The sequence below is a fragment of the Cornus florida genome, unplaced genomic scaffold (genome assembly GCF_030987335.1).
Source record: "Cornus florida cultivar Cherokee Brave unplaced genomic scaffold, ASM3098733v1 CherokeeBrave_3.0.0_Hap2_Chr05, whole genome shotgun sequence".
Taxonomy (NCBI): domain Eukaryota; kingdom Viridiplantae; phylum Streptophyta; class Magnoliopsida; order Cornales; family Cornaceae; genus Cornus; species Cornus florida.
This window is the reverse complement of record NW_026775575.1, coordinates 76,742,090-76,768,494: the sequence shown is the minus strand read 5'-3', so window position 1 is coordinate 76,768,494 and position 26,405 is coordinate 76,742,090. Positions and strand designations below refer to the sequence as shown.

At 38.8% G+C, this 26,405-nt stretch overlaps 1 protein-coding gene across 1 annotated transcript; it reads right to left on the bottom strand.

Moving 5' to 3' along the window:
* Positions 1-15,400: 15,400 nt before the first annotated feature.
* LOC132309503 (uncharacterized) lies at positions 15,401-15,964 on the bottom strand. The gene has a single exon (XM_059807808.1). It carries the CDS (start codon positions 15,962-15,964, stop codon positions 15,401-15,403), a length of 564 nt encoding a protein of 187 aa, XP_059663791.1.
* Positions 15,965-26,405: the final 10,441 nt, after the last annotated feature.

Below are 26,405 nucleotides of genomic sequence, written 5' to 3'. Positions count from 1 at the left end.
CTGAAAAAAGGAGGAAAATAAAAGAAATGAAGATTTGGGATCGGAATTGTTGATAAAAGATGTTACTTTTCATGTTCTTTTCCTCCATTTTCATTGGCAACAAAAGTGGTTCATACTGAACAAGTGAGACACATTTTATGTTTTTTAATTTTTAAAATTCACAAGATTTGGGATCGGAGTTTGATTTATATATTGGTTTTGAAATTATCAAAATCAAAACATGCAGGGAACATAAATTAACCCAAGAACAGTACTAATTAAAACCGCACCCCAAAAATATAATTGGAAAAACCGAAACTCGAAATTATTTTTTATTTCTAATTGTCTCCTTTTCTTTTACCTTTACAAAAAAAACTTCATGCCATAGATACTTGAGCATATATTTTTTTTGGGTTTACACCAAGAGAGTTGAAATAAGAGAACACAGTAATAATAAATTGAGTGAAGGAAGTTCAGTATGTATTGTGTTGAATCTGTTGATCCATATATGTAGAAACAGTTGGATCATATATATCCTACCTGGTGGTGTAGAGCATTTGAAGGATCCATCCTTGCACAATTAATTGTGATTCCTCCTGATAAGATTGAAGGAAAGGCTACCTGGGATAGAAATAAACTATAGAGATAAAGAAGTACAGCTGAATATATATATATATATATATATATAGGGAGAGAGAGAGAGAGAGAAAAAAAAAAATGAAGGGAAAAAGAAAAGTAGAGAGAGAAAGAGAAAGAAGAGAGAGGAGAGAGAAGGGAGACAAAAATACTAAATTTTTTTTTTTTCCTTAAGTTGTTTTTTATTATTATTATTATTTATTTTGGGTTGGGTTGAGTTCATGTTGAGCCTTAGTCCAAACTGAACATGTCTGAGTTTTGAGAAAATTCAACCCAATTTAAAACTGATATGTGAATTTAAAAGTTTAAATTTTAAAATTTTTGAATTGAGTTTGGGTTGGGCTGAGTTAGCCCACCCAAATTACTCCCTGGGCAAACCCTTCTTTCTTTTGAAAAATGGAAAAGAAAAGTGATGACAAAGGAATATATACATATTCTATTGGGTGACATTGTAGTAAAAAACAAAATATAGGTCCACTAGAGAAGGATTTATGCGTCAATGGAGGCAGAGCTTAATCTTTCAACGGAGTAGTCAAGTTAGTTTACCAACATTAGTCCTTTAAAGGAAAATATGTTTTGTTTTGATTTTTGTTTTTTGTTTTTGAGATAAAAAAATGATATACAAATTTACAATATAACAAAAGGAGGGGTTAGGCTTCATTAGGGGTGCATCTCAGAAGGGTTAGAGATACAACTTAATTAGATCTAACTGGACATATGAAATATTCAATTCTAACTTCAATTCATGAATTTTTATACTTGAGTTGAGATTTTGCATTAAAGAGTTGATTAATTCTGATTATCTATATGGCCAATTTACTTATAATTGAATATGAACTTGAATTAGTTTCACATTAGAATACTCTAAGCTCATTAAAAAAAAAAAAAAAAAAGGTAAAGTACATTAATACCTCTTGAGGTTTGATATAAGGACAAGTAGATGAAAGTTGTTCTATTTTTGGACAATCACACCCCCTCAAATTTGATAAAATGGACAAAGACACCTTGAAAATGGTGAATTGACTTTATTACCCTTTAATATAAAATTGACAATTACAATTGACTTAAATACCCTACAACCAAATAAGTTTAAATGGGTTACTGGATAAAACCCATGAGATAAACCCAAAATCCTTATCATCACCGTCACAAATCACGCACACTGCCACATCATCATCATCAATACCTTTTTTTTTTCACTTTCTTCTTTTTCCCCTCTCAAACCCTTACCCAAACAAACCCTAACAGAGTCAACTCACAAGCTTATAACCAAGCCATGTTTTTTTTTTTTGTGTGTAAATATATATATAGTCAAAGGAAGAGGGTCAACCCCATATACTTAATGGAATTACAGCAAGAGAATGATTTGGCCAATTCAACTTATTCGTACTGATCTTGTGGCACTAAACTCAGAAGGGTACAGAACAAATTGCGAGAGAAGCTTAAATCAAGTTCCACCTAGCAGGTTTTAGGCGGCAACCCAAGACACACATATAGATGGGAATTCAAGTTCCACCTAGCTGATCTTACGCGGCAACTCAAGACACACGCATATAGATACAGATTGAGAAAGAAGTTTGAAACCCCAAATCGAATTGACGAACAAATTGCAACTCCGATGACAGCAAAACCAATCTAACATCGGCGACACTTCATACAACAGAACAGTGGCATGTGCGACGCGTGTAGGGAAGGTAACCGCTGGATCCTCGTTCCGATTCTCGTTCCACCGTTGTCAATCACCGACCGAACAATGAAATCATGCCACGGTAGGTTCGATCCTCGTTCCGATTTTGGCGAGTTTGGTGAAGATCTTGATTAAAGGGGTTTGCAGATGGTCTCTGCAATTCTGATTCGACGAAGACGAGGCGATTCTGCAATTCTAATCCGAAATAGCTTTGTCGTGGCGACGATGAATTCTTCGGCGAAGACGAGGCGATGTTTGAAAAGCCCGCTGTTTGGACTTCCGCTCTGTCATCAACCAAAGAGTCAAGTTCTGGGTTTTGGGTGGTGGACCGGTGGTGACTGTTGTGTGTTGTATATATATATATATATATATATATATAGATGAAAATGGTAGTTTGGTTATTGAAGTATTTTGATATTTTATAATTAAAATTAATAAAATAGTGAAGGACAAAATAGACTTTTCACATATTTAAAGGCTCTATTTGGATGACAAATTTTAAAGGGGGTGTGATTGTCCAAAAATAGATAAATTTTCATCTGGGTGTCTAACTAGTTTACTTTACTTGCATTTTAATTAATTGCATTTTAGTGTAATCAAACAACCAACCTTCCTTTGCAATCTTGTGATACATTAGAGTTGAAGTTAAATTTCAACACGTATAATCCCTTGGGACGATCTCTACTCACTCTTGCTACGTTAGTAGTAGTGTTGGTAGTGGTTTTTATAAATTTAAACTTGATCCAAAAGACATTTCTTGAACCGCACATTCACTACATTATTTTGGTTTATAGGAACGATCGTCGTCAAATGATATTGAGAATTTTCTTGTGATCAAATTATAATGAGATTGAGAATCTTAATTTGTCTGCACCATAGTGGAACCATAATGGAATGATTTGTTTGACCAACATGGATAAATTATTTCATGTAATATATACATGTAGAAGTGATTTATTAGTTTAATGTGGAACTGCATGGCGTTTAGTCACGCACTATACCCAATGTTTTTATTAAGTAATTCGTGATACTTGGTTAATTTTAAGTTGAAAACCCATAGGACTTGCGTGTGATAGTCAAGCCGTATTAACCTAATTGATTTAAAGATTGAAGTACTTTAAATTATTTATCCGATATATAATATACATACATAAAGCTTTGTTATTTTTCTTTTAATTAAAGTATATAAAGAATTGAGATTTTTTAAATCTTGATTGATGTGCATGTTATTATTATATTGTTCACTGTAATTTCTTAATATTTATGAGGAGGCTTTTTTTTATTTGTGTTAGAGCCATTTGCCTTACAATGAAATTAAATGTTCCATAATTTTGGATTTGGCTTATGTGCACTAAATAAATAAGTAAACATGAACGTAAATAAAATGGAACATTTACAGTTTAGGTCTTTCTTTAGAGTTTAGAAAGACCGGTAAAGTGATCGTTTCAAATGTGATAGCCAAAGTGAGTGATGCCTACCAAAAGGTGGCACGCTCACAGAGGTTATTATTATTTTTTATTTTAAAAATAAATAAATAATAATAATTTAAGGCATTGGTCTTATTGAGGTTTCACAGTGCACTTACCTACATGAGGGCATATGTTCTGCCAAAATGTGTTCAATGTCTTAGTGTAGGATAAGTGAGTAGAATATTTGAGAGTGTTTGAATTTTAACTAAATAACCCTCTTGCCAAAAGGTAGTGGAAGTGTTTAACAATAATTTAAGTATAATCAAATAGGTCTATGTGCGATTTTATCTTAAGTTTGGGAGTAAAGTAAAATCTAAAATTCTACCAAAAGCTGATTTTAGATGGCATTTTATTTGTTCCAGCAAGGTGGATGGTTTTGCACATAGTAAAACACTATGAGAAATTCAGCTTAAAACCCTAAGCACAAATTAAAGTAATAATTCCTAAAGTTATGACATATTATTTTATATGTTGTTTATGTGGTATTATTCAATATAACATTTATTCAGGTTACAGACGCTTCCGCAATTTAAAGACAGTTCAAAGGGATTAAACCATTGAATGGTTAAAATTATATTGCCTAGAAGACATGTTTTGATATTATATTGGGTTTCTTGGACTACGAGTTTGTGCTTTTTGAGGAAGAAACCATATGCCTAATGCAGAGTCTTCTTAGGTAGAAAAGTTGTTGCATTTTTAACTGGACTAAAAGTATTACGATGTCATTAGGTTAATTTATGCTTCTATCGGTAATACTATTTAGGGTAGTATTCTAGTTTTGATACTGCCAATGAGCTTCTTGATTTGATCAAGAAAGAGTTAATGGGTATTAAGAAGCAACTACAATACTATTAGCTAACATGGATTATGTTAGTGAGATATGATGGAAATGGTTCAGTGAGGGAGTACATCTATAAGATGTGCAAGTTGGTTAATGATCGGAGGTAGCAGAAAATCATATTTGCTAATAAGTTTATTAGTCCACATGGTGATCTATTCTCTGCTTAGGTTTTTTTAGCTTTTCAAGGTGAATTATAATTCACAAGAAGTTAAATGTGGCATTAACCAGCTACTAGCATTTTATGTTATTGAATGAGAACGCCTCAAAGGTGTTAAAACTAAGTCAACTTATCTTGCGGTGATAGTAAGAATAGTTTCAAGAAGAAACGAGGAGGCAAGAAAGTGTATAAGGCTAATAAAGAAAGGCAGAACAATACATGAAAAGACATTAATCATGGAATGATAAATGTTAGTTCTATAGAAATAAAAGGACATCAAAAGAAAAGATTATTGTGATGAAAAGAAAAACAAAGCAGGAAAGAAAATTGCCATATTAATATTTGAGCCTAACTTGGTAAAAATATAGGTATAGACATGGTGGATAGATTCGGGTGTGATCCTACTTGTTTCTTGTTTTTCTATAGACTCGATACCTTCCGAATAAAATCGTGATTTGGTTAGAAAGGATTCATCTATGCTATGCATAGGATATTGGGGAATGCCTCTCAAAAGAGACTTGAACGCTTGGTCAAGGAGGAAATTATTGGGCCACAAATTTTATACATTGGTTGTATCAAAGAACAGATGCAAAGAAATGCAAATTTTGAGGCTAGTCGGTCATTTAGTCTTTTAGACTATATTTTATACCGAATTTTGTGGTCCATTTCTTATTGTAGCTTGTTTGCGGTAAAGGTATTTCATTGTCTTCATTGATGGGTTCTCAAGGTATGATTGTGTACTTAATCCACCAAAAGTTCGAAATACTTGATGTGTGTAAAATCTACTAGACTAAAGTTGAAAGTAGTTGGTATAAAGATTATGGTTTTAAAATCGGACTAGGGTATTGAGTTTTATTGGGAGAATGGTAATGAAGGTGTAAATCGTAGTATTTCCAGTACATGCTTAAAAAATAGGGCATTGTGCCACAGTACACCATTCCTAGTTCTCCTGCGTAAAATAAAGTTACAAAAAAGAGAAAGTGTGGGGATGTCTTATAGAGATAAGAGTTATATAATGAAGCTATCAAGGAGGTTGATACTCACACTGTCATTGATTATGTTATTGGGCATCTTGAAAGATTAAAGGATTCGAGATTTACTACCCTGTTGACCTATGGAGATTATTGGAATATGTCATGCATATTTAATGAGAGTGGTGAATCCAGTGGGTGTTTAAGATATTGTAGTTTCTTTTTGCAGAAAAGTATTTTTAGCATCTATTCTATTTATTCCAGGCTTCATTTGATTTTCTTTAGTGGTTTCAGCTAAAGCTCATATTCCCACTCTTTCAGTTATTTCTCCTTTGCATACCTTTCTTTCAGTTTCCAATCTAGTTTCGAAGCCAGTTTAGCTTAGGAGATCTTCTAAAGCTTAGAAGTATGCTATAGTTGGTGATTTTGAGGTGTCTGGTGGATATAAGACAAAAATTGATGGCCAAGTGCTTAAGCAAATGTTAAGTGTTGATTTCTTTGAGATTTTCTCCAGCTTCATTAAAGGACTCTTTAAGAGTCATTCTTTCATTCTCACTCATTTATGGCTTAAATAAGTTTTACAACACTAGTATCCAAAAAATTGATACAGTGGTTACTAATTGTAAGTTCAAAGAGAATATTTTGGATAAATGCATATACCTCAAGTTCAGTGGGAGTCATTTTTGTTTTCCTTGTCCTATATGTTAATGATATTTTATAAGGTAGCAATGATGTTTATGTGATACATGATATTAAGAATTTTATGTAAAGTTTTGACATGAAGGACATGAGTATGCAAAATATGTTCTTGGCATTAAGATCCATAGAGATCACGCTACTGGAATACTTAGACTTTCTCTAAAGGCTTATATTAATTAAGTATATGGAAACAATTTAAGGGTGACCAATGGTGTTGTCGTCGCACCAACGTCTAAAGATGTGCAAAAGATAGTGAATGTACAATGTAGCCAAGTTTTCTATTTATAAATGCCACTACTACTATTAACTAAAAATATAGCAAAAGTGAGTAGGGATCGTCCCAAGGGATTGAAGGGCTACTAATAATGGAACAATGCTTAGGGTTAGTAGGTCGAGTGATCAAAGGTAGGTTGTTTGGTTGATTAAACTATAATTAAGATTAAACAAGATCAATATAAAACAAGTAATTAAAGGATGAAGAAAACAAGAGAAAGAGATCTTGGGACTTAGAGATCACCACTAAATATCACATTTCTATACACTCAATTCACAATTAATGAGGAGGAAAACATATGTTGCAACAATAATGAGTGTGTGTGGTTGTTTATACAAGCATGGATGACCAATTAAATATATATTGTCTAAACAACACAATGAATAGCACAATACATCAAACTAAGTCATTAATCCTTCTTTAAGCTCACAATCCAAACACATCACATAATTAGAGAAATATACTACTTGCATTCATAAGTATGGAACATCTTGTCCTCCCATTTAACAGCTAAGGTAGTTACACTACATCTAAGCTAATGGCATAGAAATTAAACTAATTAGATTAAGGGAGAGGCACAATCCATCAAGAAATGAGTATGAACCATCAAATAAACCACAAAAGCATTCTATTAAGCACTATGTCTTGACAATCTCTAGATCTATAGCATCAACACACATAGACATGCATCAACAACATAAGAGATAGAGATAAACACATGAACATCTATCCTAGCATACATAGACATATGGATAGAATGAAATGATCAATTAGAAGAATTAAATCATACAAATCAATGAATAAACAAGATCTATGTATATAAATATGTCAAAACATGTATTACAATACAAATCCCCTAAAAAAAATATACATAAATCAAGGTAAAGAAAGCATACTGAGGGCTAACTCTAGCCCTAATTAAAAAGATGTCTAGCCACTTATGAATGGTGTCCTCTAACCCTCAAAGGCTATCTCCATAGTAGAAGTGCTCTTCTTCTTGAGGAAGATGGAAAACCTCTCAAGAATGTCTCTAGCCTCCTCTTCTCTTTTCTTCCACTCTAAGAATTGTATCTAAGACTATCAAAAACTATCTATCTAAGCATTTGTGTAAAAGTGACTTATATTCCTTATATAGGTAGCTCAAATGTCACACCCAATGGTCTAAGTTCGTACACAAGGGCTCCTCCAATGATTGCACACTGAGACAACTTTTAATAAGCTGGAGATATATTTTTTTTTCGGATTTGAGAGGGTTTGATTGATCGAACTTGTGCTGTGATCGATCGAACATGGCTGAGATCTATCAAACTTTGGCTGGATCGATTCTCCCATGGCGGTGCCTTTTTGGATAAGGACAGATCTGAGATATTTTGAGGAATGAGATAAAAGTGGTAGGTAGGGTGGTACAACAAGATAAGATGGAATCTTTTCAATCTATCTGAGAATTATTAGATCAATCGAACTTTGTGGGATCTTTGGATAAGGACAAAAGAGCTTGGATCTATCTTGGAGAGTCTAGATCGATTAACTTTCGATCGATCGAAGTATTCTTGTGATCGATCAAACTTGCTAAATTTCCACACTTTGCTTTAATCTGCTTCCACTTTGCTCCTTTCTTCCATCCAGCTTAAGTTAGCTTCTTTTAAGCTCTTATTTAGCTGAATTAGCTTATTTTGGGGATAAGCACCTAAAAAGAGCAATAACACGAAATTAGTCTAAAACGGGAAAGTAGGATAGACAAAGGTCATAGAATACTTAAGCTTAAGGGGTTTACATGTGCACTTTTCAGTGCTCATCACACCCCCAAACTTAAATATTGCTAGTCCCTAGCAATGAACTACAAAGTAAATAAATGAAATGAACAACTATACAAGTATGAATCTAGAAAATAATAAATGGATAACGCCACTTTTGTAAGGAACACGATTGCATTTAGCGCATGCAACAAGCCTTTTAAACCCCTAGGTTACCCCTAGTGGACGAGTGAAGTCTCGTGAGGGTTTTCAAAAATTATACCCACAAACATTAAGCTCATTATCATAAAAGAGACACCAATATTGTAAACAAGCATCGGGAGAAAACTACCTTAAGTATGCAATTTTTCAACCATTTCTAAGCAATCTCCTAAAATTTCAACATCAAGGAAGCAAATATGGTCCTCCACACATCAAGAAAATGATCATGCAAATCAAAACAACACTAGAATCCTTTTTGAGTGGACCGACATCAAATATATTGCTATCTAAGCCAATTAAAGAAATGATTACATCCTTACCCTCAAACTAGCATACAAATCTAGTCCCGATCATCAAAACAAAGAGTTGACTTTTTATTAAAGCTTTATTAAACTAGGTGCGCTTATTCTTTTCACTTGATTTTTTTTTTTTTTTTAATTTTATCCTAAGGATCAAATATGGAAGCATGGTGCAATGTGTTGATCTATTAAGCTTTCTAGCAATCCATGAGGTCAAGCGTTAGGTCAATGACTCCCAAACCGGACGGTTTTAGGGCACTAGGTGTTTAAACACCCCTAAGGACTTATAAGCTCAAATCAACTAGGCTACAAATCAAAACAACCTCCATCTAATCATTTCCCACTTCTCACCTTTTGGGAGAAGTCCTCACTTTTTTTTATTTGCTTTAGCAACTTTTTTTTTTTTTTTTTTTTTTCTAGTTGAATTATTAACTTAGAGTTTGGGCCCTCCACCTTTCGGCGAGAGAAATTCAGTGTTTGATGAAGCTAGAATTCTGGCTATTCAATGAAAAAGGGTTTGTTATCCACCTTTATCAAAATGAAAGCTTTCAATGCACTACTAGCCCAATTAGGATATAATCAATTCAATAATTAACAAAGCATGTAGCCCACAAATGAATGCTAGTGTGCGCCTGTACTAATGTAGAATCTTAGAGTGAATCTCAAAACAATCACAAAATCAGGATGATGTGGACCACAAGTGCAAGCAAGATATCAATTTTTAAAAAAATTTACTCCTAAATGGCATCCACAAGGCATATGTGGGTGTAATTTTTTACACCCGAACACCTAAAGGGATCGACCACGGAAAGCACACAGAAAAAATTAAGAAGGGATCAAGTAAATCTTTGAGATAGTAATAGTATTCAAAGTCTCCTCCCTTTTACCTTTGTTCAGTTTCTATTTGTAAGTGTTTTTTAGCTTAAGAATTTACATAGAGTCGTTTCTTGACTTTTATTCCCAAACGTAGGTAATTTATGCCTACAGATCGTGCATTTGACATTATTGCGGGCGTTATGGAGTTTGGGCCTTGTCAGAATTGGGCCTGTTTATTCTGCCTCTATTTTAAGTAGGCCTTCCTTCGCTGGACTTATGTTTCATTATGGGCTTCCAGTTTTTTAGCCTTTTTGTGGGCTGCCTTTTGTCGCCACGTGTTGTTTTGTGATTGGTGTGATTTTTTTCCCTCCACACTTTGCCCCCAATTCCTTTTTATGAATTTGATTCATAAAAGGAATTGTAACCATTTTCGGGAAGTGGAGAAATTTTCGCAGCTGTTACGGCTGATCATTACCATTCGTGCTGTCGATTCTGGGACTTCGTGTTTGCCCTTCCGCTATCCGCCCCTTTCAGCTTATATACAGCACTTTCGTGATTTGGGCATCTATATCTGTGATTTTGTTCATGAGTTTTGGCGAGCATCTGATTACTAGCTGCTTCGACATCTCATTCCATCCGCCGAGGTTAGTCTTTTTTTCATTCCATATTTCTTATATAATGAGTCAAAAAAGTAGTGAACGAACTCATAGTGTTCACATGTCTGATTCTGAGTCGGGAACTGTGGCGGCGAGTCTGAGCGATTATGCTGAGGGTCCCATAGTCTTCCCTGCAAATGTTGTAGAAAGGAAGTCCTTTTCGATTTCTCAGTTGAGAAAGAAGAATCGTGTTCCTTCTGACGTTACCCTTGAGGAATATGACCATGATTTAAACTTTAGTATAGGTAAGGGTTTGGAGGAGGGCGAAATGCTTTTCTCGGCTTTGTATTTTCTCGCCTTTCAATTCCCCTTGAACCCTTTTTATCTTCAGGTTTTGTCGGTGTTGAATTTGGCTCCTCTTCAGGTTAACCCTAATTTCTTCTGCATTCTTTCCTGTCTTCTTGCTCTGAACAGGGTTCGAGGTTTAACCTTGACTCTTGCCGACCTTCTATTTTGTTACTCGCTTGATAAGTTGAAGGGAGGTGAGGGTAGGTTTCACCTTCACTCTATACCGGGTAGAACTCTTTTCTCTCACCTTAATACCTCTGACAAAGAGTGGAAGTACAAAATTGTTAAAGTCGGAGGGGCGTGGCGGTCTTCTTCCATTCGGGATTTATTCGTCCGATTAAGCTTTCATGCCCCATCTGTTCCCGCATTTGATGATTCGGCCGAGTCTTCTTGCTTTGTTTGCGTTGTAAGCATTTTTGTTGTATATATAACTTCCTAGGTCACAAAACTAACTTTTTCTCTTTGAAATTTGCAGATAGTCATCTTGCCTACTTACAAGAAAGAGTTTGGAGCAACGTTCCTTCTGCCAAGACCCTTCTCTCCTCTTCTATTCTTGAGGTGATCTCGAGAGATCCTCCAGTAATTGCTTTAAATCCCGAAGAGCCCATTGACCTTGTCGCTTCCGACTCCGAGGTTATCTTATCGCCTGCCCCCCTTACCCTCTCTTAATCAGTGATAGAACTCCCTCCTCCAAAACCCCGTACGACGAAGAAGGAATGGGAGGCAGCCGCTAAGTTGTTACAAGAAAGGAAGAACCTTCTTGTTGAGGTGGGCAGGCTTTCTCCCTCTCAAAAGCAGAAAGGGGCCCAGTCGGGGACTAAGTGTCCATCAGCGAAGGATGACTCTTCTTCGAAGCATCCCAAGTTAATGGCTGGGGCCTTTGGAGGAAAAATTGCTTTGATTCCTGGCGCTGCTGATGTCGCTGGGGGTGATTTCGCGGGGTCTACTGAGAAGTGGTTCCCCGAAATAATGAAGTCTGATGGGTCCCCCACCATCATTGGTGACTCTGGAGCCGAAGACCTGGAGACGTTGATGGGTTTGGCTAGAGGGATGTGGCCTCCCAGAGATGAAATTTTACAACAACAGATAAGCATTGATGATCTGTTATCCCTTGCTCCCAAATTCATAATGGAGGTAACCTTCCCTCTGTTCCTTTTTTTTTTTTTTTTTTTAAAAAAAAAAAAAAGTTCCATGTTACTTTTGCGCAAAGCTCTTTCTTGATGTTTGCTCTTATAAAGAAACTCTCAGCTGACTCCCTTCATGCGAACCAGTCTGCTACCCTTCAGAAGAGGGTAAGTGCTTTGGAGGCTTCTCTCGCTGAGGAGAAGAGGGAAAAAGCTCAACAGCTGAAGTCAATTGAGTATTTTGGCAAAAGAGCTAGGGAGCTTGAGAACAAAGCTGCTGAGCTTGACCTGCAGCTTGGGAAAGCAAACCCTCTTATTCAAACCTGCAAGGATGGAGGTTTAGAGATGTTTGACTGTTTTTCCCAGATTGTGAATCTCCGTTATGCCAATGGCTTCAGGCTTGTTTTGCTCAGAGGCAGCTTCCTTCTAGGGAGAGAGATTATGGTGATGCTGACGAGCATGATGCCGAACAGGGGCTCTTGGTTGCAGGTGAGTATGCCGAGCCTTAGGCTGGCCCTAGAGAGATATAGTTTGCTGCTGTGCTGAAGGGTGAGGTGTCTGGCGAGGTTCCGCCTCCTCTCCATTACCCTTCAGGTTCTCAAGGGTTACCTGCCTTGTCGTTTGATACCCCTTCTTCTGTTCCTGCCAGAGTAGAGTTGGTTGATGCATTTACGCAGAGGTTCAATGCAGAGGGTAGAGCTGTGCCCGATAGTGATCCTGCGTAACTTCCCTTTTTTTTTTTTTTTGGAGGTGTTGGGTATGCCCTGCCTATTTTGTAAAAACCTTCACTTATTTGTTAGAACATAAAGGTTTTCTTTTGAAAATCTTTGGGATTGTTTTTGCTTATATTATTGCTTGTGGTTCTACGTATTTGTCTGATTTGCAATTAACGTTCGGGCGTTAGGCATTTTTCGCCTATTTAGCGATTGGCTCCTGGAGCCGTTCGGCTTTTTTGTTTTTTGTCTTGAGCGACTTATCCGGTCAAGCCTGTTCGGGCATTAGGCTCTTGGGGCCTTTGCTTATTTTGTGATAGGCTCTTGGGGCCGTTCGGCGTTTTGGAACTTGAGCAGTTTATCCAATCAAGCCCGTTCAGGTGTTAAGCTCTTGGGCCCTTTGCCTATTTTGCGATTGGCTCTTGGGGCCGTTCGGCTTTTTTAGACTTGAGCGGTTTATCCGGTCAAGCCTGTTCGGGTGTTAGGCTCTTAGGGCCTCCACCTATTTTGCGATCGGCTCTTGGGGCCGTTAGGCTTTTTTGGACTTGAGCAGTTTATCCGGTCAAGTCTGTTCAGGCGTTAGGCTCTTGAGGCCTTCGTCTATTTTGCGATCGGCTCTTGGGGCCGTTCGCCTTTTTTGGACTTAAGCGATTTATCCGGTCAAGCCTGTTTGGGCATTAGGCTCTTGGGGCTGTTCGGCATTTTTGGACTTGAGTGGTTTATCCGGTCAAGCCTGTTCAGGCGTTGGGCTCTTGGGGCCTTCGCCTATCTTGCGATCGGCTCTTGGGGGCGTTCGGCTTTTTTGGACTTGAGCGATTTATCCGGTTAAGCCCGTTCGGGTGTTAGGCTCTTGGGGCCTTCGCCTATTTTGTGATCGGCTCTTGGGGCCGTTCGGCTTTTTTAGACTTAAGCAGTTTATCCGGTCAAGCCCTTTTAGGCATTGGGCTCTTGGGGCCTTTGCCTATTTTGCGATCGGCTCTTGGGGCCGTTCGACTTTTTTGGACTTGAGCGGTTTATCCGGTCAAGCCCGTTCGAGCGTTGGGGTCTTGGGGCCTTCGCCTACTTTGCAATCGGCTCTTGGGGCCATTCCGCCTTTTGGACTTGAGTGGTTTATCTGGTCAAGCCCGTTCGGGCGTTGGGCTCTTGGGGCCTTCGCCTATTTTACGATCGGCTCTTTAGGCCGTTCGTCTTTTTTTTGGACTTGAGTGGTTTATCCGGTCAAGCCCGTTCGTAAGTCCGTCTTGAGAGGGAAGTCCTCGTGCTGAACCCCTTTTTATTCGGCCTTTTTTGTGTGGGCGTTCCCTTGCTGACGTTTAAAATTTAAACGATTTCTGTCTTATAGAAAACCCATTTTCTGTTTAAAGTGAGATAAGGATTTAAAAAGAAGTGACCTATCCCAAAAGAAAACGGGGAAGACCCTACATTACGGACCCCCTCTGATAATGAGCTGAGACTACCCATGGGCCTCATAATTTAGGGCCCTCACCCACTGATTGTACACCCGACAGGTTATATTAAAATAATAAGGGATTCTTTTCCTTTTTTGTTGATGTGGGACTGTACTTTCCAAAAAAGGGGAAACTATGTAGGGAGTGTATGGAGACCTTTGACAATGGGGCACTTCAGTGTCGTAAGTGGGGTCCCATTATCAATGGGTCCCACACACTGATAGGCACTTAAGTGTGGATCCTTATAAGAAAAGGGTTAGATTCCATTTTTTGAGCGATGTGGGACATCGTTTCTCATAGGTGATAAGACCTTATTTATGGTAAGATAAAAGATAAAAAGTGTAAAGTGGAGACCCCTGATGGTGGGTCCCGTTATAGGTCGTATACCATCAGGGGGTCCACTCCACTATTTAGATCTCGTGTTATTCTACTTTAAATAATAGTCAGAAGTTTTGTTTTTATTCGATGTGGGACATTTGAAAAAGGCTATCAGCAGCTTTATTTATTCAAAAAGTAGAATACTGGAAAACACTGTACGATTTACTTTATTGAAAGTACCTTTTCAGGCTCATTGTATTCCTCGGCTTGGTCATTTCGGTGCCATCCAAGTGTCGAAGTCTGTAAGCTCCTTTTCTAATCACATCTGATATTCGGTATGGCCCTTCCCAGTTAGGTTCCAATTTGCTGACGTACTTTTCTGATTTCAGGAGCACCAGATCTCCTGGATTGAAGCTTCTCCTTCTGACCCTTTTTTATAACTATTTGCTATCTTTTGCTGGTAGGCTGCTAGTAGGATGGCTGCGGCTTCCCTTTTTCCTTCCAATAGATCCAGACTATGTTCCAGAAGCTGATTATTTGACTCCTAGTTCCAAGCTAAGCTTTGGATGATGGGTGCCACCACTTCGGTGGGGATTACGCCCTCGGTGCCGTAAGCTAGAGAGAGAGGGGTTTCACCAGTGGGACGTCTCGGGGTGGTTCTGTATGCCCATAGGACATTTGGCAATTCTTCTAACCACTTCCCTTTTTTTATCTTCAAGCTTCTTTTTGATGTAGGCAAAGATCGTCCTGTTGGTTATCTCCGCCTACCTATTGCCTTGGGGGTGGTATGCAGCTGACACTTTTTGGTTGATACCGTACTTGTCAAAGAAATGTTGAGTGTATTGATTATCCAGATTCGGCCTGTTGTCCATGGTAATGGATTTTGGGATTCCGAATCTGCATATCAGGTTGTTCCAAACGAATTTTTTCACTTGGACGTTAGTCACACTCGCATATGCCTCTGCTTCTACCCATTTAGTGAAATAATCAGTGGCTAACAAGGCGTACCTTTTCTGTGATGCCGCCATTGGTAAGGGTCCTACCATGTCCATTCCCCATTGTGCGAATGGCTATGGGCTGCTCATGGTGTCTATATCTTCCGGGGGTAATTGACGAGGGGGAATACCTTTGACACTTGTCGCATCTGCGAGAGTATTCTTCTGCTTCCCTTGCCATGTAGGGCCAAAAATAACCTTGAGTGAGAGCTTTATGAGCCAACGACCTGCCCCGAAATGATTCCCGTACTCCTCTTCATGTATCTGTTTTAAAACTTCTCGGGACTCCGTTGGGGTCAGACACTTGAGGTAGGGTCCAAAATGTGATCGTCTAAAGAGCTGTCCTCCTACCACAGAATATATAGCGGCTTTCATCCTTAGCTGCCGGGCTGCTTCCTTAGAATTAGAGAGTTCTCCTCTCTCAAGGTAAGCCAATATCGGATCTATCCAGCTTGGTTCCCATGGGATAACCAACACTTGCACACCCCTTGTGATGCTCGGTGTTTCTAGGACATTAATGGGGACGACTCTAGTGAGTGACTCGTCCCCTAGGGATACTGCATTCGCCAAACGATCAGCTATTGGGTTTTCTTCCCTAGGGATCTGCTGAAATTTGATTGTATCAAAGTACTTTGTCATTTTTTTAACTTCTTCTTGGTATACATTCATTCTGCACTCTCTGGTGGTGTACTCTCCCGTCACCTGCCTTATGATGAACTGTGAATCGCTATAGGCTTTAAGGTGCTTTACTTGGAGTTCCTTGGCCAATCTGAGTCCTGCCAGCAGTGCCTCGTATTCAGCTTCGTTGTTTGTAACTTAGAACTCTAGTCGGACTGACTGTTGGATTCTGGTCCCCTTGGGGGTTCTTATCTCTACTCCTGCTCTGGCTTCATTTTGACTTAAAGAACCATCGACGTATAATTCTCAGCAAGGCTCTTCCGTGGTTTGCTGTTCCTCCCCTGGGTTAATGTCCAAGAGAAAATCCGCAACCACTTGCCCCTTTTTAGCGATGCGCGATTCGTACCGGATGTCAAAGGAGCTTAATTCGATTGCCCATTTGGTGATCCGACCTGAGATGTCTGGTTTACTGAGAATTGCTTTGATAGGATGTATCGTGGGAACTATTATTCGATGCGCCTCAAAATAGTGTCGGAGTTTCCTTTTAGCTTGAACTAAAGCAAGGATGATTTTTTCTACCATTGAGTACCGGCTTTCTGCGTCGGTCATGGCCTTGCTGGAATAAAAGACCAGGTGTAACTTCTTTCCCACTTCTCTTACTAAGGCTGAGCTAGTTGCTGACTGAGATATTGCTAAGTAGAGGTACAACGGCTTTTCAGGTTCTGGAGCAGATCGAATTGGGGGACTTGTCATGTACTCCTTGAGTTTCACGAGAGCTTCTCTCTGCTCTGCCCCCCAGATATCTCCTTTTTTGGCTCTGATTGCGTCGAAGAACGGTTTGCACTTGTCTGATAGTCTGGATATAAAGTGGCTAAGAGTCGCTACTCTCCCGGTGAGGATTTGGACTTCCCTCACGGTTCGGGGCTTTTAACTCTGTAGCAATTTTGCTAACTGAGTGGGACTTACCTCTATTCCCCTTTTGCTCACCAGGTGATCGATGAACTGTCCCGAGGATACTCCGAACGAACATTTTGCTAGCTTTAACATCATTTTATGTTTCCTGAGAGTATCAAACACATTCTGCAGGTGTTGCTGATGATATTTCTTAACTTTGCTTTTCACCACCATATCGTCTATGTAAGTTTCGACCATTCGGCCGATCCGTTCTTGGAACATTTTGTTGAACAGCCTTTGATAAGTTGCTCCTGCATTTTTTAACCCGAATGGCATTAACTTGTAGCAATAGGTCCCCTATTTGGTGATGAAAGAAGTCTTTTCTTCGTCCGAAGGGTTCATCGGGATTTGGTTGTAGCCCGAGCAAGCATCAAGGAAAGTCATTTTTTCATATTCGGTCATGGCGTCTACCATCTGATCGATCTTGGGGAGTGGGAAGCTATCTTTTGGGCACGCTCTGTTCAGGTTGGTGAAGTCAATGCATACTTGCCATTTACCATTCTTTTTCTGGACAACCACCACGTTTGACAACCATTGAGGATACTGGACTTCTCTGATGAACCCTGTTTCTAAAAGTCAATTGACTTCTTCAGCAATAATTTTATTCCCGGGGTCCACGTTCAGGCTGTGACAGGCCATCCGTGGGTCAATTCCCAGCATATCCCAGTGATTCCAAGTGAAGATGTCTGCATTTTTCCTTAGGATTTCTACTAGTTCCTCCTTCTCCTGAACTGACTGGAGAGTCCCTATGAAGGTCAGCTTGTGCTCGTCCCCTACGACTATCTGCATGGCTTTTAGGCGTTCTACAGTAAAATGTTCTTCTTTCGGTTCCTCCGTTTCTTTTGTAGGGGAAGAGCTCGGTAATTACTATTTCAGCAATTTCTTATCTTTTTTGGAAGGATAAATCGTCGTGTGGTAGCAATCCTTTGCTGTTACCTGGTCTCTCAGATATCAATGACCTCTTGACCATTCGGGCTTATGCATCTCATGACTTGGTGCAGGGTTGATGGGACTCCTTTCATGCGGTGGATCCATCCTCGACCCATTAGCAAATTGTAGGTCGAGTGAATATCCACAATCACAAAGTTCTTTTTCAGAGATCTTTTAGCAGCAGTGACTGACAGCGTGATCACACCTGTGGGCTCCACTCTTTTTCCATGAATCCTACCAATGGACTTTTATTGGGACTAATCTGGTCTGCAGCTAATTTTAACTGATCAAATGCCCACTTTGTCATGATATTAGCGCTACTGCTGGGATCAATCAGTACTCGTCTGACCAGATAGTTGGCCATTAGTAGACTAACTACTAATGGGTCTTCGTGCGGGTGTTGCACCCTTCTGAGATCCCCTTTATGAAAAGAATCTTGTGCTGGATTAGGTTTGCAGTCGACAGTATTGATTTCCCCAATCCTTCGTAGCTTATGGACTTGCTTGAGCTAGATCCTGTAGAAATTTCCCGATTGCTCGTCTTCTTCCGGACGGCCATGAATTGTGTTAATTACCCGGACATTATGACTCTCTACCACGGCTTTTGGAATTGCCCGGACTCGTTCTTGTTGCCTTAGGGTAATCAAGTATTCAGTTAACTCGCCCTTAGCTATTAACGCTTCCACCTATCTTCTCAAGCTCCTACAATCATTGGTCAGGTGGCTGAAATCACTGTGGAATGCACAGTGTTTATTCTAGTCTCTTTACTCTATTGGTTATCTGATTGGTGGTGGGATCTGGAAGATGTTTCTTGCCTTGGTCTCTTGGAACAGTCTGGCCAATGTTACTTTAAGCGGCGTGATAGTTGCTTGGGATTTCTTTTCAGGGGCTCGTCCTTCAATAGTCAGGGGTTTTCGATGGGCCCGCGAGGTGCTCGATCGCTCATTCGATCGATTCTCTACTATGACCAGTGTCGCTCTCTACTGTCTAGTTACTTCATTTTCTTCAAGTCTGATGTAGTTTTGTGCATGTGAATTTAGCTTCGACATGTTAGTTGGGGTCTTCTTCACCAGAGAAGAATGAAAACGTGAGCCCTGCACCATGGCTATCTTGAACGCTTCTATGGCTGTGTCTTGATTGCAATCTGGTATGCCCGATGACTCCATGTTGAATCGGGTAAGGAAGGTTTGCAGGCCATCTCCCTTCATCTGCTGAATCATAAAGAGACTGGCAATGGTTTTCTTCCATTTCTTATTTCCACAATATTGGGCCAAGAACGCGACGCATAGTGATTCGAAGTTTGGGATTGATTTGCACAGGCGATTCTTAAACCACTCTAGGGCCACCCCCGTCAGGCTGGATAGAAATATTTTTTACATGAATAGGTCATTATGAGCCTCTAGTGTCATTTTCTGAGTACAGTGGTGATGCGACCCGAGCATGTGCACAAAATAATGCACAACACTTTAGGTTTAAAATTAATGTCAAGTGGGCATCATATTTTATAATTTATAAAACCACTAAACACTTATACTATGTAGTATGAAGCGAGTAGGGATCGAACCCAAGGGATTGAACACGTGTTGGGATTAAACTTGATTTTAGTGCTAATGAGATTGCACAAGAGAGATAGAGAAAGAGAGAGAGAGAGAAAAAGATTTTTCGTGAAGTGATTAAACTAGAGTTAAATCGAAAGCATGGAAATAGAAATGACAATGCAAGTAGAATTAAAGAGATATGAATAGAGTCTTAGGGTTAGGATTCACCATTAAGCTCATGCAATTAACCATATGCTTTCAATTAATGGGGAATTCATTAGTGTAATTATAGATGTAGCCACATTATTATCACAAATCACAATTGTAAGCATAGATTATCAACATCAAGAATGAATTGTCTACCTAATGACAATTAAACTAAAGTGTAGAACCCATTCAAGACTACGTCATAACCCACCATACACATTCACAAATGTATCCAATATGAGCACACATCAATCAAGAAGATAATACTAATTGTAATTAGAAGCATGGATTAAAATAATCAAGCACAGATTGCCTACTTTACTACAATTAACTAATGACAAATAAGCTAATTTGTAAAACAATCTATCATGATTAAGCCTTTATCCATCAAATTAATTGACAATTGTATCAACTAAGTCTCATGCTATGGCCATCACTAAACACAACTAAAAGAAGTATCTAGTGTAGAGTATAATTCTAAATCAATCACACCTAGACATGCAATTTTCATATAGAATCAATGGAAGAATTAAATTCTAATCATCTAATGAAAAATAAAATCCCTAATTAATCATACATAGACATACAATCAATTGGAGATTTCAATGGAAGAATTCATCAATACAAACCCTAATTTATCAAATCAAGCATGTATATATAAAGAAATCACAAGGCCATATAATTTAATTACAACATAATAATTCCCCAAGAAAAGAAATACAAAGGTTAGGGTTACATGAACTTAGGGCTCATCTAAGTCCTAAGTGAAGAACTAGCTCATGGAGAAGATGATCATGGTGTTAACAAGCTCCATCTCCATCTTTTGGCTCCTTCTTCTTCTTCCTTCAATTGTAGACAAAGCCTCTGTAAAAATGTTCTTCAAACCCTAGCTTTTCCTTTTTCCCAGAGAGAACGTAATATCACGGTACAGAAAAAAATAATAAAACTTAATTCTTCAAATAATAAATCACTAAACTAATAAATACTCACCCTAAAAACAATGGGCCTCACTGGGCTTAAGTAATAAACCTATTAAAGCCCACTAGGTTACAAAATAAGCCCAAACATTAAAATGATCGATCCCCCAGAGTTGGAAAATTCCTTTAAGCCTTATTCAGCTCCATTTTTGCCCCGGGCTATTTGGTTTGCTTCTCCATCTTTGGGAACATCATCAAAGGCCCGAGATTGACCGCTTTGTGCCATTTTCTGAAAATCTTTGCTTAACTCCAAAAAGGCTTAATTGGACCGTTCTTAGCTTATTTTAACTTTATTGCCCTGAAATACACATAAACATAAATTAGGACTAAAACATAAACTTAAGATAGATACAAAGACTGAAATACCCTAGCTTAGGTGCTGATATGTACAACATTTAAGCACTTATCAAGTGGTTGAGGTGATGGAGGGGATCTCCAGTCCCATTGAATTTGATGAACTTGGGCATCGTGAACTTCTTGGGTCTTGTGACCCGTTCTATCTCATCTGTGAAAGGGGTTTTTACTATTGATGTAGTAAATTCTCTTGCCATGTGGTGGGGGTCATTTTCGGGTCGTCACTGCTAAATCCACACATGGTTTGTGCACACCACCAAAAGATATAGCAGTGTAGAGCTATGATGAATATGGCCAAGTTTTACATTTAGAATTGCCACTACTACCTTTTACTAAAAATATAGCTAGGGCAAGTAGGGATCGTCCCAAGGGATTGAGGGTCGTACTAGGTTGAGGAATCAAGATTAGGGTTAGTAGGTCGAGTGATCAAAATAGTGGTTGGTGGTTGAATTACACTAAGATGCAATTTAAACTAAAGTAAACAATAATACAATAAGGAGAATAAGAAAGAGAGAGAGAGATCTTGGGTTTAGAGATCACCACTAAGCATACTTTTCTACACCTTTAATGAATGATTAATGAGGGGAAAAACATGTATTGAAACAAAGAGTGTGTGTGTGGTTGTTTCAATAAGCATGGATAACAAATTAAGCATATATTGTCTAAGCAACATGGTGGATAGCACAACATATCAAATTAAGCCATTAATCCCTTCTTTAAGCTCACAACCAAGCACATCACAAGGTTAGAGATATATGTTACTTGCTTTCATAAGTATGGAACATCAAACAACAAGTATGGATTGTCCTCCCATTCAACATCTAAACTACAACTACACTACAATTAAGCTAATGACATGAAATTAAACTAATTAAACTAAGGGAGAGGTACAATCCATCAAGAAATGAGTATGAACCATCAAATAAACCACAAGAACATTCCATTAAGTACTATGTCTTGACAATCTCTAGATCTATAGCATTAATACACATAAACATGCATCAATAACACAAGAATTAGAGACAAATACATGAACATATATTCTAGCATACATAGACATGTGGATAGAATGAAATAATTAATTGGAAGCATTAAACTATATAAATTATTGAATAAACAAGAATTATATATATATATAAGTGTCCAAACATATATTACAGTACAAATCCCCTAAAAAATACATAAATCAAGAAGTAGAAAGAATGCTTAGGGCTAACTCTAGCCCCAAGAGGATGTCTAGCCACTCATAGATGATGTCCTCCAACCCTCAAGGGCAAGCTCTATGGAAGAAATCTGCTCTTTGGTTGATGAAAAGTCTCCAATGGTGTCTCTAGCCTCCTTTGCTTCCTCCCTAAGAATTCTCTCCAAAATCTCTAAGTATGTGTGTCTTTTTTGTAAAAGTGGCTCATATTCCTTATATAGGTAGGTCAAATGTCACCCCAAATAAGCTGGGCTCGTACACCAATTATTCCTCTAATGATTGGATATGAGACAACTTTTAATCAGCTGAAATTTGGATTTTCTCAGGATTTGGGAAGTTCGATCGATCGAACTTGTGGTGAGATCGATCGAACATGGTTGAGATCTATCAAATTGAAGCTAGATCGATCCTCAATGGCGGTGCCTTTTTAGATAAAAACAAATATGAGATATTTTGAAGATATTTTTGGGAAAAGGATAAAAGTGGTTGGTAGGGTGGTATAGCTGGATAAGATCTGGCATATGGATAAGGACAAGAAAGTTCGATCGATTAGAGAATGATGTTGGATCGATCGAACTTTTGGGATCTCTGAAGATGACATCATGGCCTGGATCTTCCTTGAAGTGCTAAGATCGATGAAAGTTGGATCGATCGAGCTTTTCTTGAGATCGATCGAAATTGCTGAAATTCCACCTTTTGCTTCCTTTTGCTCTACTTTACTTCTTTCTTTGATTCATCCCAGAATTGCTTCAATTATACTCTTATTTGGCTGAGTTAGCTTATTTTGAGGATAAGTACCTAGAAATGGAAATAACACGAAATCAATACAAAACGGGAAAATAAAATAGATAAAGGTTCTAGAATACCTAAGCTTAAGGGGGTTTAAATGCGCACTTTCCAGTGCTCATCACCATGTCTTTAGGCGTTTGGGCCTTCAGCCCTTTGATTCGTTCGTCCATTTCTTTCTGGAGCCTGGTGATAAAGTTGTTCCCCGAAGACAGCTGACCAGCTGCTGGGGTCCATATTTTTTTTATACCTGAATCCACGTCATCTGATGGATGGGCTTTGGTGATTCGAGGCCCCCCAATATTGGAGTTCCCTAAGGTGCGCGACTGACGTGTGGCATCATGGATGTCCTCCAACGTTTCATTGGGCTATTGGCATATAGCTTTTTGTTAGTGGGGTGGATTATCATCGCCTGGCTCCATGGGGGGATCTTCGTTCTAACGTTCGGGCCGAGGTCATTCGGGCTGTTCATTCCGCCGAGCGTTGCCTCGGAGTCTTTCGTTTTCTCTGCATAGAGTGCTGATTTGTGCCATGCTAGTTTCTTGAGGCTGTCTTAGCATATTGATTTGCTCAGCGCTGGCTTCATTTGCTTGTCGCAGGACGTCCAGTTGCGCTTGCATCTCTTCGCGTATCTTTTGCATGGTCTCCTCTTGTTGCGGTTGAACAGTGTTTGGCTCTGTTGCCATTCTGGAGTGATGTTGTGTGCAAGGGATAGGGAACGGACTTTTTGTATCGAAGTTCCCATAAACGGCGCCAAAGTGTGGGTGCAATTTTTTACACCCGAACACCTAAAGGGATCGATTACGGAAAGCACACAGAAAAAATTAAGAGGGGAGAAGTACATCTTTGAGATAGTAATAGTATTCAGAGTCTCCTCCCTTTTACCTTTGTTCAGGCTCTATTTATAAGTGTTTTTTAGCTTAAGAATTCATATGGAGCCGTTTCTTGGCTTTTATTCCTAAACGTGGGTAATTTATGCCTAAAGATCGTGCATTTGACATTCTTACTGGCTTTATGGAGTTTGGACCTCATCAGAATTGGGCCTATTTATTTTGCCTCTTTTTTAAATAGGCCTTCCTTCGCTGGGCTTATGTTTCATTATGGGCTTCCAATTTTTTTAGCCTTTTTGCGGGTTGCCTTTTGTCACCACGTGTTGTTTTGTGATTGGTGTGATTTTTTTCCCTCCACAGCATACAAGGAGTATTGGACTCTCAAGTTAAGCAATTTTTAAATTTTAAGCAGTATAGTCCTCAAAAGATCAAAATCATTGATAATTATAGACCAATCATAGACAATCCCTCAAATACACAAATCATGCTTAAAATTTTAAATTGAAAACAAATACTACAATCAACACCATTACCCCCCCCCCCCCCCCAAACTTAAATGGCACAATGTCCTCAATATGCAAAGAGAACAAAGGAAAGAGTATACCAATGTAGCTATAGTAAAGAATGGCCAGGACACAAGTATCCAAAGTGGGTGGTATATGTGATACCCTTCGGATCCGAGACACGGGTTGATCAGGCCCAGGCCCAAACCCGAGGGAATATCAAACAATTAATATTTTATAATGAACACGGAATACAAAATAAATTAAGAAATGAAATTAAAGTTGGAAGGAACGAAAAATAAAATCCCCAAAATATTATAATTATTAAAATCCATCAAACCCAAACTCCAAAACTCCATCAGTTTACAACTTGGGAATCCATCTCTAGTGGACCCCTATTAAACATCCAAACGGAAGATAGAACAACTGTAATAAACGTCCAGAAATAAAACTATAGAGAGAGCCCTATATCGTCGGAAGAGTGAATAGAGACCTCTGCTCAGCACGAACACGTCTAAGCCTGGAACTGTCGTGTACCTGAAAAAATAGAAGTGGATCAGGCCCACGCGCAAGTTCTATACTACTACAATCCAAACAGAGGCCCGATACGCATGTACATCCTAAACAATTCAACAATAGCTGATAGTCCGTAAATATATATATAGTCACACTAAAGGACTCTCACTGGACTACAGGCCGGTCTTAACCTGAATAGAGGTAACATGCTAAAACGCACACGAAGTGGGCATATGTACCTATACCAAAACAGGGTACACCTCCAACCATCGTAGCCAGCTACACATCCCGATGCATATATGCTCCCTAGCCATCGGTCCTGAGGCTCAAGCTCATACCGAGGCACCATAACAGTACATATATAAAATCCATCCAAAATCCCTGGTATTGCCGCTCAACAAGTAGTTGTCATAACAATACAAATCCACGGGACTTAACTTTTAGTTAATCCCATCCTTATTCCAAGTAGGTGGGTAATGGTATTGTTTTAAAAACCAAACTCATCCTTAGTATGCCACCGTCCCATACCGGTGCCTACTTTCCAATCCTCTAGTAGTCAATAATACCAATAAATCAAGTATATATCAACTAAATTCCAACATCCAACATTCAATGTTAGCAGTGATAAAATAAGCATTGATAAACAGGGTCACAACAACAACATATACATGCCCAATTTAAGTTGTTCCCTTTAGTCTGATATAAAGACAGAATTAATTAAAACTTCCATTTAACACCTTACAAATGACATACAGATATGTAGGATATGTATCACAAAATCCTAACCTCCACAGTTGATACTCACTGTGATAATGTAAGCATCAAAATAATATTCACAGTATGAATGTAGACATGCTCAAATTATAGTGTTCCACAAAACCGATCTAGTGTTAAACTCAAATCCTCCTAGTATTTAAGTTCCAACAGTTGCTATTACAGAAGTTAAGATAGCTATCATCTAGACCCATCCTTCCAATAATTTATACTAGCTGTGGTTAGGAAAAACGTGAACCACAGAACCACAATGCATCCACAAACTGCTTAGTCTAGGTTGAACAAGCATACAACACTACTGTAACTACCAGTTTCATAGCAAAACAGATATCATTTTAGTTTGGTTTAATCTTCATTAATCCTGGAATCATTTAAGAGTGCAAAGAGTATGAAGCCTAAGGGAAAGAGTAAGGATAGAATCTTGCCTCAGAAACTTTTGTTCAAAGTTTCAACGTCGTCTTCTTAAAAAATCCCGACGAGTTCCAAAACCTGGTTACTGTTCACGGCTACGAAATACTATCCCCGAACTCAAAATCTGATCTACACCGTTTAGATTGTGCGACACTAAGTCATGAACCTATCCTCTAAATTTCAGCTCGATCGGACCACGGACGAAGCGGGATCGGATGTTTGATGAAATCTGGGCAGAATGGAAAAAAAACCTGTGCGACCCAGTTACTGTTCATGAGTACGAATCATTGTTCCCAAGGCCAAACTCTGATCTCCACCATTCAGATTGTGCGTCACTGAGTCATGAACCTCTCCTCCAAAATTCAGCTCGATCGGACCACGGACGAAGCTGGATCAGAGCTTTGATCAAACCTTGGCAGAATGTGAAAAACTGCGTTTTTCCTTCTCCACTTTCACAAAACGTGTGCTTTGTTTAAAAAAAA